Below are 10,948 nucleotides of genomic sequence, written 5' to 3' on the forward strand. Positions count from 1 at the left end.
CAATAAAAATCAAATAAACATATTAAAGAGCAGCTTAATGGTCAGAAAATATAAAGCTAATATGGCTTAAATTACAGTATATTAGGAGTTTGCATTTTGTTCCAAGTGCAGTAGAAAGCCATTGATGAATTTTAAACAAAGAAGTGTTAGGATGTCATTTATGTTTTTAAAAGATCATTCTGACACTTCTGTTTTTCAAAGACACCACTAAAGAGATTGAAAAGAGAAGCCATAAATTTGAAAATAATTACAACACATAAACAAGCAAATGACTCATCTAGAATATATTAAGAATTTTTACAGATCAATAAGAAAAAGTCAACAACAATAGGAAAATTGATAGAACACTTGAACAGTCACTTCACAAAGGGAATTCCATATGGCCAACAAACACAGAAAGGTACTCAACTTCATTAGTAGTCAGGGGAAAGCAAATTATCAATAAAATCACATGTAAGAAACCATTACACATCCATATGATGGGCAAAAATGTGTAATGCCAGGGTTGACAAGGATGTTCACAACAGCAGCTGTGGGAGAGTAAGTTCATACAGCCACTTTGGAAATATAAAGTCGAAGGTAACATATCCTGGAGCTGGGATTTCCATTCCTCAGTAAATATCCTGGAGAAAACCTGTGTACCAGTGTAAGAGTAACTTTTATACAAGAGCATTCTTAGTTAAGAATGCTTAACTACCAAAAATGGGAAAAAACACAAACGTTCCTTGAGAGTGGATAACCAATCCATTCTATGAAATTAGATGTTGCCATAAGACATCAAAAATGGAAGCACTGGGCTTCCCTGGTGGCGCAGTGGTTGAGAGTCCGCCTGCCAATGCAGGGGACACGGGTTCGTGCCCCGGTTCGGGAAGATCCCACATGCCGCGGAGCGGCTGGGCCCATGAGCCATGGCCGCTGAGCCTGCGCGTCCGGAGCCTGTGCTCCTCAACGGGAGGGGCCACAGCAGTGAGAGGCCCGCGTACTGCAAAAACAAAACAAAACAAAAACAAAAACAATGGAAGCACTATACTATAGCCACATGTAACAAGAAAGGATGTGTCTTAAAAAACGATGTTCAGCAAACAAAGATAGAAAAAACGTGTATGGTACAATTGCATTTAGATAAATTTCAGAAACAGGCAAAATAAAATTATATTGTTTAGGAATGGATACTTGAGTTATTAAACTATGAAGGTGAATAAGAAAATACATTAGAATGGTGGTGACCTCTGATGTCAGTTATATCTCAATTTTTTAAAAAACGTCTCTGGCCGGAGAGGCGAGGCTGTTGGCGTGAGGGCTGTGTTCTCTCTCTCAGCCAGGATGGTGGTTACTTGCTTTATATTTATTCATCCAGCTGTACGTTATTTCGTGTACTTTTATGCATATGTTTTACTTTAACAATAAAACGTTTAAAAAATACACACACACACACACTCCTATGCTGAAAGTGGAGTATGCGTGGGTAAGAATGGAAGCAGAGAAACTAATGTAGGTGAGAGATACTAGAAGTAGGCTTGGACCAGGACCATGGTGGGGGCAGAGATGGAGGGAAACAGATCCAGGAAGCAGGTCTAACGGGACTTGCTAACAGATTGTTTCCTCTTTTTCTTTGTGATAGTTCACAAACCAGAAAAAGTTACGTGGACAGAAGCCGCTGGAACCATTCGGGATGGAGTACGAGCCTATACAGCTCTGCATTATCTTTCTCATCTCTCTCCTGGAAAGTCAGTGCTGATAATGGATGGAGCAAGTGTAGGTGCTAATGGTTTTTTTAAGAAACAGACCAAAATACAAATAAACTTAGGGAATTGAGAAATGGGCCATCCATTTGCTAATATAATTTGTTGCCAGTTAGCTTATTCACTGATACATTTACCAAACTCCCATTTTCTAAAATAAGCAGCTTTTTATCAAGGAGATAAAAGTTAGCATTACTGTGTTTAGTTTCTTAGTACTTTGAATCTGCTAGTACTTTAAAAAAGCAGACAAGCCATTTTTATTCATGTCTGTTACACAAAGCCTGAAATAGCTCATAGTCTTTGAAGCCAGACCCCAGGACTCCCTGCCAATTTTGTATCATATCCCTCATACTTACACTTACGTGATTAAGGTGTTGCATTTATAGATAGATCACACAAGATAAAAACTGTGCTAATTTAAACATTACATACATCTTCAAAATATAGTTCAAGATACTAAAAGAGATTACATAAGATATAATTATAATCTAAACATGTCACAAAACTTGGGGTGGTTTTATAGTTTTATTTTCTAACTGGCTGTTGATGAAAATGCTTTTTCCCCTGCTTTTCATTGAAAAAAAGGCATAACTGTCTTCAGCATTGGCTTCATCCTTATGTCCTACATCAGGATAGTAGTGTTTCCCTGAACTTATTCCACAGGTCAGCAAAAGGATGGAACTTTTGAAGCTGAGGTTGCTGGACTTGCATATGTATTGATATTATATAATTAGCTTAGTACATTATGCTGGCAAGGCCCTTAATGGCCCATTTTTCTCATTCCAAGGCCATGTTCTGAATTCAGCCTCTGTCCTTGAAATTGTGTGCTGCTTGCAGTCAGACTGGCTGAGAGCCTGTGGCACACGTAGCTTTTCCACCACCCCTCTTGAGGAAGAGTGTGTCAAATGTTTCCACGTCTAAACTTATCCGTATTGTTTTCTTTTTCTATCAGACAACATTTTAAAATATACTGAAGTAGCACTAAACTATTACAGTTTATTAAACCTATAAAATGAATTAGATACGGCCTCTGCCCTATATCTATAACACCGCTGTGTATTTGTTTCCACACAGGCACTTGGAACAATAGCCATTCAGTTAGCACACCATAGAGGAGCCAAAGTGATTTCAACAGCGTGCAGCCTTGAAGACAAGCAGTGTCTTGAAAGATGTAGGCCTTCTATAGGTGGGTAATAGTACTCAACACAGACTTTAAAACATAAAATTTTGAAGAGATATCACCTTAAAAACTGCACTTGTAAAACAAACTGCAAAATGCCAAATGCATGTCATTTAAAAAATGCACTTAGTATCTGTGCTAAGTCCACGTTTACATAAGTTATAGTTTAAATTTTAATGATTTGTTTCTTAAACCTACATTTTTCAGTGTTTTTTCTTCTTTGCCTCATTGTTACCAACTCACCCAAGTTTGAATTAGGTGAACTTTGACACAGTTGAGAAACACCTGATGCCTCTTTGGTTTTAGTCAATAAATCAATATATTTTTGCATCACTTTTTATGTTTCTCAGCCTCTTTTACCCAGTGATATACCTCTAAAGTTGTCTGTTTCCTGTGACACACTAGGAAGGGAGATGAGCCACTTACACAGAAACCTAGGTCAGGTATAGTTTAGGATAAATAGGACATGGTCGAGGCTGGGGAGCCCTTGAAAAGATTGAACGTATACGAATAGCGATGAATGTGGAAAGGAGAAAGAAAATAGAGATTGAAAAAATGAAAAAGAAGAGAAGAAAGATAGGAATGGAGTTTTACAGACTGGAGTTAACTGAATTAATGTTGGAGTTTAACAGATGAAGAGAAAAGAAGATGAGCAGAGTGTAAGTGAAGGAAGGAAAGTAAGGTTCATTGAGTGTTAATATGGATGATAGTTCCTTAAATCCTCAACAACCCTGTGTCAGCTAACTGGGAAACAGCATCTCAGAATTTAGCTTGTCCAACGATGTACCACTAGATGTACCACTAGGCCCGGAATGGAATTCGAACCCAAGCCTGCCTAATAGTAAAGCCTGTGTTATTTCCATAGTTATGTTATGCTTCTGGCAGAGATAACCAGGAAATGGAAGGAAGGTTAAAACGGGCTGGAGAAAGGAAGAAAATAAGGAAAAAAGGAAGAAGAGAGATTGCAAATGGAAGGGGTGGGTAGCATGAATAGTGTTGTTGAAGAGAGCGGTTTCCCCTTGGCTAACCCCTGCCCTTCTTAGGTGCTTCAGCCCCCTTTCCCTCGAGTCCCCCCACCCTCACCTCCATCCCCCGAGACTTCAGTCACTACTGGACTACACCTCCAATCTGAGAATCTCTGAGAGGAACTCTCTTTACTGAGAAGGTGTTAAAAGATACAAAAATGAAATAGAAACGTGTCTTCCTTTGCCAATTCAAATTGAGATTTTTTTTTTAGTTCTCTCACTGGCTTGTTCTATTAATACATTAAAGCAACCAGTTAAAATTAGTTTAATTTTTACTAACCCTGCTTAAAATAATCCTGGGTTTTTTTTCACCTTCGGGATTTTTTTTTGTTTTGGAGGGCGAAGTCGGGAGATGCGGGTGTGGGCTGGGATTTCTATGACTGAGAAAGGTTAAAACGGCCTCTAACAGAGAAGTACCAAATCAGATAAATATATCTTTGTACTTTTTAGCTCTAAGCTCTATTAAATCTGAACATACTTAAGAAATTGCTTAATCTTTCAGTCCACATCTTCATATATATGTACCTCTGTGGTTTAGAGATTCTCAGTTCTGGCAAAATATCCTTTAGCTGTAAAGAACAGTCCTCTATGTCAACAGACCAACGTTGGGACACATTATCCACAAAATGCTCATATTTTTATTTTATTGAATATACCAGTTCCTTCATTTAAATTGATCCTTGGCAATACTGGTTAGATGAGAAAAAGTATAATTTGATTCGGTAATTGCTTCAACCATTTAATTCATTTCAGAGAAGAAATATTTATTTGCTTTTCTTTCTCTTCTTTGAGTTGTGTTGATCACATACAGATTGCCTGACTTCCTGTCCTTTACAGCCCGAGTGATCGATGTGTCCAATGGGAAAGCCCAGGTTGCTGAAAGCTGTTTAGAAGAAACAGGTGGCCTTGGAGTAGATATTGTCCTAGATGCTGGAGGTGGGTACTTTACTAAATCAGTAGTCTCTGTAGTTTTTTTATTGTGATGGGTGAATTCCTGGGAAAAAAATACATAACCAGGAAATAATTATTTATATATTATTAAATTGATGTTTAGGGTTTTTTTATTTTTGAATTTTTCTATTTAAATTGGCACTTCTTCTTTTTATTCCCATTGTAAGCACTGTCTGGAAGAGAGAACATGCTTGCCTTTTAAAGTGTAGGCATTGGACTTCAAGTATCTCTACAAGAAATCTGCAGACATGATCTCCTCAGTGGTTCCTAGATTAGTTCAGGTCTCAGCCAGTTGCTTAATTAGTCAGTTCTGCTATGTATGGCTGCCCTCTATTGGATGGTAGACTTCAGCAGTCCCTGTTTGCAAAGTTTGCACAGAATTTTGTTGCATTTTCACCTTGCTTGAACTTTTGTAGTTTAACCAATATCTACTTAACACCTAATCTTTACACTCTTAGGTAGTGCCATCACACCTAAAGAACAGGTTTCACAAGCCTGCAGAGGGATTCTGTTTATACTTTGTTAGAATTTATCTTCTATCCTAAGAATCGTAATGAATACAGCTATGACCATATGTATTCCTTTTTAGCCAGTATTTTCAAGACTCGAAATTAACTCAGAAAAATCTTTCAGTGGAAGTGAATGTATACTTCATTAACTTTTCCAATGGACATTTCAATAATTATGTCAAAATATGACTGTCTTTTTTTTTTGGCTGCATTGGGTCTTTGTTGCTGCACGCAGCTTTTTCTAGTTGCAGCAAGCCGGGGCTGCTCGATTGCAGTGCGCGGTCTTCTCTTGTTATGGAGCACGGTCTCTAAGCGCGTGGGCTTCAGTAGTTGTGGCACGCGGGCTCAGTAGTTGTGGCTCGTGGGCTCTAGAGCGCAGGCTCAGTAGTTGTGGCGCACGGGCTTAGTTGCTCCGCGGCATGTGGGATCTTCCCGGACCAGGGCTCAAACCTGTGTCCCCTGAATTGTCAGGTGGATTCTTAACCACTGTGCCACCAGGGAAGTCCCAGTATGACTATCTTGAATCTGAGTTCCTTACTCAGAAGTCAACTTTTCCCAAAGTATTAAGCTATCAATGTTATGATTGAAACTATCAGACTTAGTATGTGCTATGTTATCTTGCCTGATTTTCAAATTAAAATAGACTTTTTATCTTTAGTTATATCACTTATAATTAAATCTAAAGTAAAGTGTATGCCCAGTTTTAATGCAAAAAATACATTTTAAGTGTCTGAATACAAAATGCTTCCTTGTTACTACATTAAAAAGTAAAGAGAACTAGTTTGAAGAATAAATTTTTATCAGATTACTATAAAATACATTTTCTCTCTCTCTCTCCCTCTCTCGCTTTAAACAATTCCTTTGTAAGTGAGATTATATAGTAAAGATGATGAACCAGCTGTAAAATTACAACTACTACCACATAAACATGATATCATCACCCTTCTTGGTGTTGGAGGCCACTGGGTAACGACAGAAGAAAACCTGCAGGTATTATCAGAGACAATAAAACATGACTGATACACCAAAAGGATGCAATTAACAAAGAATAATGCCTAAGTCTTTTAGCAAGGTGTGGCTAAATTTGTATAAATTCTGAATTATATCCTATTTTTAAAGAAATGTAGCTTTTTTTTTTTTTTTTTACTTTTAGCTGTTGGCCAAATGTTTTTAACTTTTAGCTGTTGGCCAAATGTTGAAATATTTAAATGAATTCCTCATTTAAATATGTTAAATGAACTCCTCTGCAGAGGAGTTCATTTAACTTTTATTTAGTGGTTTGGAAGTAGTGACTTATGAATTTTTTAATAGTGTTTCAAATAAGGTTTTTTTTCCTTAGTAACAAACATTCTTGTTGACATATACTTAACAAAATATTTCTATATAAAATTATGACAATTTCCTAATTATTCAAATTAGAATTTACTATATGTGTGTGTGTGTGTGTGTGTGTGTGTACACATTGTCTTCCAAAGCTACATTTCTCAACAAAATTCAAGTATCTTTATCATGGTTGATATGCAAATACCATAATTCTCATGTACCAATCTTCACGAATTTTCCAACTTCCTCATGAAGATGACTGGTGAGTAGCAACGAGAAATATCTCTCTCACACACACACACACACCCCCGCACACATATACCTGCTACCGCTTCATCACCTCTAGATTGCTGTTTCATCATTTTGGACAATGCATTAGAAAAGAAAACATTATAGTATACATATTATTGTTAAAGTTTGTGTGCTGATTATTTGTGATTTGGGTGTTATTTAATTTGTGTGAAAGCTTTTCTGGCTGAAGATACCAATCATTCTTCTGCTATTAAACTCACAGTAACTGATCATTCTTTGTGCATTCTATCCAAGTTGGATCCTCCAGATAGCCACTGCCTTTTCCTCAAGGGAGCGACGGTGGCTTTCCTTAATGATGAAGTTTGGAATTTGTCAAATGTACAACAGGGAAAATATCTTTATATCCTTTTTTTCTACTGACTTGAGTTTCTGGCTTGAAATTTACCTTGTATTCTCATCATTAAGTTCTTTAATAATGATAATAATAATTAATAATAATAGCAGCTAACTTTCATTGAACTTGCCAAGCAATGTTCCCAGTGCTTTACAGGTATTAATTTATTTAAATATTAAAACAGCCGTGTGATAGTTAAGTACTACATTATCCCTATGTCACAGGTAAAGAAACTGAAGGATAGAAAGGTTAGTGCATGCCTAAGGATGTAGCTAGCAAGTGGCAGGACAGGAATCACACCCAGGCAGTCTTGCTCGTTTCTGAATGAGAAACTATAGAATACATGGAAGAGTTTGCTTCGTTTTTAACCTGGCATTATGGAAATTACAGATCACTTTGACAGGCTGCATCTTTACTCCTATGGTGGTGCCACTGCGTTAAACATATCAGAATAGTTATCAAAATTAAGAGTTTGTGGGGTGTTTGTTTTTTGGGGGTGTTTTTTGGCTGCGCGGCTTGTGGGATCTTGGTTCCCCGAGCAGGGATTGAACCCGCCTCCCCTGCATTGGAAGGGCAGAGTCTTAACCACTGGACCACCAGGGAAGTCCCATGTGGGCTGTTTTTAAGAATATCAATACTAGGAAATCTTCATCAAATGAAGATGGGTTTGATTTTTTTTAATGGAAGTGATTCAGTAACAAATCTAGTGAATGAAATCGATCATTCCATTTTGGTAAAAGTAATGAAAAGTTTTCTTGAGAATATGAGAGCAGTTCCAAAAGAAAGGTCCAAACCTCTTTAGAGCAGGGTCAACTTAAGAATAAACGTTTTATTTCTAAGACGCCTGTTTTAAAGGCAGCTGTACTTGGTAAAAACTTTAATATATTGGATAAAACATAAGTTCTCATTACTTAATAGAGTATAATTGTGCGTGAAGAAAGAGACTTGCACAACCGTATGTTTGTCTCACTGAATATCATTCTTTATTTTTATTAAACGTGCATTGTTACATATGCGTGACGTGCACAAAGGCCAGCCTCCGGTAAGAGCAATAGCAGACTTAATACAGAGCTTTCAAATAGCTGAATAATATTTAATTAGTATACTGCATATGTTGAGTTTTAAAGAGTACATTTCAAAACCAGAACGCCCCCCTAATGTAGTGAATGTATGTGTTTAATGTATTTCTGATTAAATATTTTCATATTAAATTTGGAAAATAAACTTAATTTTTAACTTTCTAAAAGAATTCTTTAAATTTCAACTTTAAATAATGACACATTCAATAACATTGTAATTATCAGGAATACCATGGGATGTTAATGACAGAGACCATGTATTAAAAGTAAGGTAGTATGTTTTGAATCTTTCATGTCAGAAGGTAGCCTGGCTGCTATGCCTGCGTTACTTAATAACTTAAATCTCTCAACTGCTCCCCTTTCTCCCCACCATGAGATTTTAACCTATTTGACAAATCCATGGACCATACTGAAACGTGACATGTTCATATGAAATGTTAAATTTTCAAAAATCAGAAATATATGTTTTATATTTATATACTTACACATACTGCCAGCAATTTCATTAACACAAGTAGAAAGAGAATTTGTAGTACGTGAAAAGTGAATCGGTATTCTTTAGGTCCTTTTAAAGTAGCTTACGTTCATATTTTCTAATTTACATTTTCTAAAGTCCTGAATCAGACTTCAGTCCTCACTTGTGCACACCCCCCTCAGTTGCATCACACATGAGCCAGTTGCTGCCTGTGATTTAACATAGCAATCTCCTTCCAATTGTGTGATTATATGCCATAAATAATTCTCCTGTACGAGCAGTTATATAGACTCTCAGTTCTAACATTGTACTTGCAAGTAAATGATTAGAGTTTTAAATTTTACCCTGCTTTTTAATTCTCTTAGTGGCATATATTACACACACAGATTATTAACTTTCCTGCATACGTATTTATTAGCTGGTTTAATAAATAAATGTGCACCCAAAGTAAGAGAGATAAATGCTAAAATTGTTTTTAACTAAAAATAACATAAGTGGCGCTAAAATGAACCCCTGACCCCATTCTGTTACCATCCATTTGGGATAACACTAGTCATTACTTACGACAGGCATTAGGCTTCTTTCATCTCTTGTCCTTAGAAGTTTAGGCTCTATTATGTCACCACCTCTCTCTAATCAGTTCCCCCATTTTCCTGTTTTAGAGGTAAACATGACAGCTTACAGAATTTCTATTAAAAAAAAATAGGTGACCTGCCTAGTATATTCTGCTTATCAAATGGTTTTATTTACTCCTCTCTCCTTTACGTTGCCACCTTAACAGTCTTTGCAGCTACGTATCTTAAAAGATGTGATGGAGAAGTTATCTACTGGTGTTTTTAGGTATGCTAAATGACCAAATCATTGTTCTTGTTTATTTTTCTATTCTCCAGGAGATGAAATGGGCATTCCCATTTTTGTTTCAGCTTCCTCAGTACACCTCTTGCCTCCATATTTTATTATTTTGCTTAGATAAATAGCTGCTCTTTAGTATTTCTCGAAGTGTATATACACCAGTATGCATTCCCTAAGATAGACGTGGTTCGTTAGTTTTCCTTACTCCATTCCATACTGTACCTCACCCTTTGCTTATCCTCATCACCCCTCCCAAAGCAACTTGAAATAACCTCCAGGCTGACAAGAAGAAAAGTACAATTTTTGTTTTCAGCTGGATCTGCTTATCAAAAAAGAGAGAATGGATAAAATAGGTATTTTTCCCCTTCAAAACTTAACTTTTTAACAGTGGAAATATTAATGGACAAATTTGATTTAAAGTAATAGAGTTGAACTATAGCAACTGTCAACTACCATGCTATGTACTCTACTCATCTTTAACTAGACATTTCTAATCATTTCATTCTTCCTCAGACCTCAGCTGGATGAACCCATTCCACTATACGAGGCAAAAGTTACCATGGAAGTTGTTCAGAAAAATCAAGGAAGAAAGAAGCAAGTTGTTCAATTTTAATTTTGTTCTTTCTCAGACCTCAGTTGGATGAACCTATTCCAGTATTGAAGCCAGAGTTTCCTTGCACATTGCTCAGAAGGAAGATAAAAGCAAGTTTTTATGTTTTTAAGCAGGTTTTCCTGCTGAGACACGATGCTCAGAGTTATCTGAAGTATTTGAAAAGTATTTGGAAACATCGTACAGACGGGTCAAGACAATTCTAAAATTTAGTATCTAAAGGGAATATTCTGAAAGCCTTTTAAATTATTGTTCCTATATGTTTGCCTCTTCTAAAATTCTTTACATGAAGAAGACGGCTTTCAGCAGAAGCCACGCTACTCTGATAAAGCTGTTGGAGTCTTGCTGTGTCAAAATAACATTATTACTTTTGTATCAACTCCATTCTCAACCCCTTCCTTCTTTAACATCCTTTGCTGTCGTAATTTAATACTTTGAATATATTTTCAAGTCTCAAAGGATCTAGCCCATTGAAAGCTAAATTTTTTTTCAAATATTCATTCACTCCAGGGTTTCCTCAGGATCGAACGGGAGCATCACGGTAACTCGTCCGTGA

At 36.6% G+C, this 10,948-nt stretch overlaps 1 protein-coding gene across 5 annotated transcripts in view; it reads left to right on the plus strand.

Moving 5' to 3' along the window:
- Positions 1-10,850, plus strand: part of CRYZL1 (crystallin zeta like 1) — a 33,823-nt gene extending 22,973 nt beyond the window's left edge. Inside the window, exons 7-13 of one of the 5 annotated variants that reach the window (XM_081234968.1) lie at positions 1,622-1,755; positions 2,817-2,928; positions 4,785-4,883; positions 6,276-6,397; positions 7,277-7,382; positions 9,725-9,770; positions 10,412-10,850. In XM_081234968.1, the coding sequence (XP_081091094.1) occupies positions 1,622-1,755; positions 2,817-2,928; positions 4,785-4,883; positions 6,276-6,397; positions 7,277-7,382; positions 9,725-9,770; positions 10,412-10,598 (806 nt within the window). In that variant the 3' untranslated portion in view covers positions 10,599-10,850. Of the gene's footprint in view, positions 1-1,621; positions 1,756-2,816; positions 2,929-4,784; positions 4,884-6,275; positions 6,398-7,276; positions 7,383-9,720; positions 9,771-10,295 lie in introns of all 5 variants that reach the window. The other 4 variants (XM_081234971.1, XM_081234970.1, XM_081234969.1 and 1 more) reach the window with 4 other exon arrangements.
- Positions 10,851-10,948: the final 98 nt, after the last annotated feature.

This window comes from Mesoplodon bidens (assembly GCF_964165515.1).
Source record: "Mesoplodon bidens genome assembly, chromosome: 5".
NCBI classification, from domain to species: domain Eukaryota; kingdom Metazoa; phylum Chordata; class Mammalia; order Artiodactyla; family Ziphiidae; genus Mesoplodon; species Mesoplodon bidens.